This window comes from Suillus fuscotomentosus (genome assembly GCF_016647785.1).
Source record: "Suillus fuscotomentosus strain FC203 chromosome Unknown F5891scaffold_254, whole genome shotgun sequence".
NCBI classification, from domain to species: domain Eukaryota; kingdom Fungi; phylum Basidiomycota; class Agaricomycetes; order Boletales; family Suillaceae; genus Suillus; species Suillus fuscotomentosus.
In genome coordinates this window covers 10,431-11,431 of record NW_024539766.1, presented here as the reverse complement: position 1 = coordinate 11,431, position 1,001 = coordinate 10,431, and the positions used below count along the sequence as shown (strand labels likewise).

Genomic DNA, 1,001 nt, shown 5'->3' with positions numbered 1-1,001 from the left:
TCAAAACACGTCGGATTGAGTGCGCCCAGATGCAAAAAGATTGTTGCTGTACTTCTTTGTTGAACGCGAACTCGGTGACGACGATGAAGTAACAGATGAAGCTGGGTATGTGGTTGAAGAGGTCGTGGTGGATATATGAGAGGTACGCTCATGGGTGTAGTCGGATTCCATTCCCAGGTCAGTCGCATTAGCACCAGAAATGCCCTCAAGTTTCCTGCTTGAAGTGGTACTGGGCGCAGCATTTTTGGTACGCATCCGCCCCAGCGTCTCAAGGATCATGTCCTCTTCCTCCTCTGATATTTGGCTTGGCACACCACGGGCTCTCTGTTCCGCAAACTTAAACCTGAGATCGTCAAGTGTAAGAGGATCACCGGAGGAGGAGCGAAGAAGCGTGAAACGGCGAGTAAGACTGGGAACCTGTATTGTGAGAGAGTTGTAAGGTTGACAAGACAGGTCTGTAACGCACTCTGGCAATATGAGTGACGTCCGAAAGTCACTAGCAGGTGGGAGTGCTAGTAATTGCTTGTGCTCAGATGTTGGTGTGAACCAGTCTTCATCAAAAGGGTGAACTTCTGGTAATAGGGTCAGACCTTTTGCTAAGGCACATCAACAATAAAAGGTAAAGTGAAGAAGCTGCAGCAGTGAGGTGACAATATATATGATACGCGAATGAGGCTTGTAATTGAAAAGGTAGAGAGCAGCAGGCTCACTGGAAACGATGCATGGCTTTTGCTGACAGGAATCCTCATTTAGTACATGAGGCAGGGCGCTTGAATTATTGGATCTCGCACACCTGCTTGCTTTCTGAGTTCTTCTGCATTCGAAAAGCAGTTATAACGTAGATATATGTCTCCCTGGAGAGTAAATGCAAATTCGCGGTTTGTAAACAAATCTTTTGGTGGGTGTTCCTGTTTGAGTCATGTGAAGATGGATTTGAAAGGGCACAGCATGTGGTAAAACTGGAGCATCACTTTCGGAGATGTCTCTGCAGAGTCGGCCAT

At 47.1% G+C, this 1,001-nt stretch overlaps 1 protein-coding gene across 1 annotated transcript; it reads right to left on the bottom strand.

The window, feature by feature from the left end:
• F5891DRAFT_1200741 (uncharacterized protein) lies at window positions 1–1,001 on the bottom strand (the record flags this gene model as incomplete). The annotated part of the gene is made up of 4 exons (XM_041368849.1): window positions 1–409; window positions 467–572; window positions 794–908; window positions 972–1,001. The coding sequence occupies 4 exons, from the start codon at window positions 999–1,001 to the stop codon at window positions 1–3; spliced, it is 660 nt and encodes a 219-aa protein (XP_041216638.1).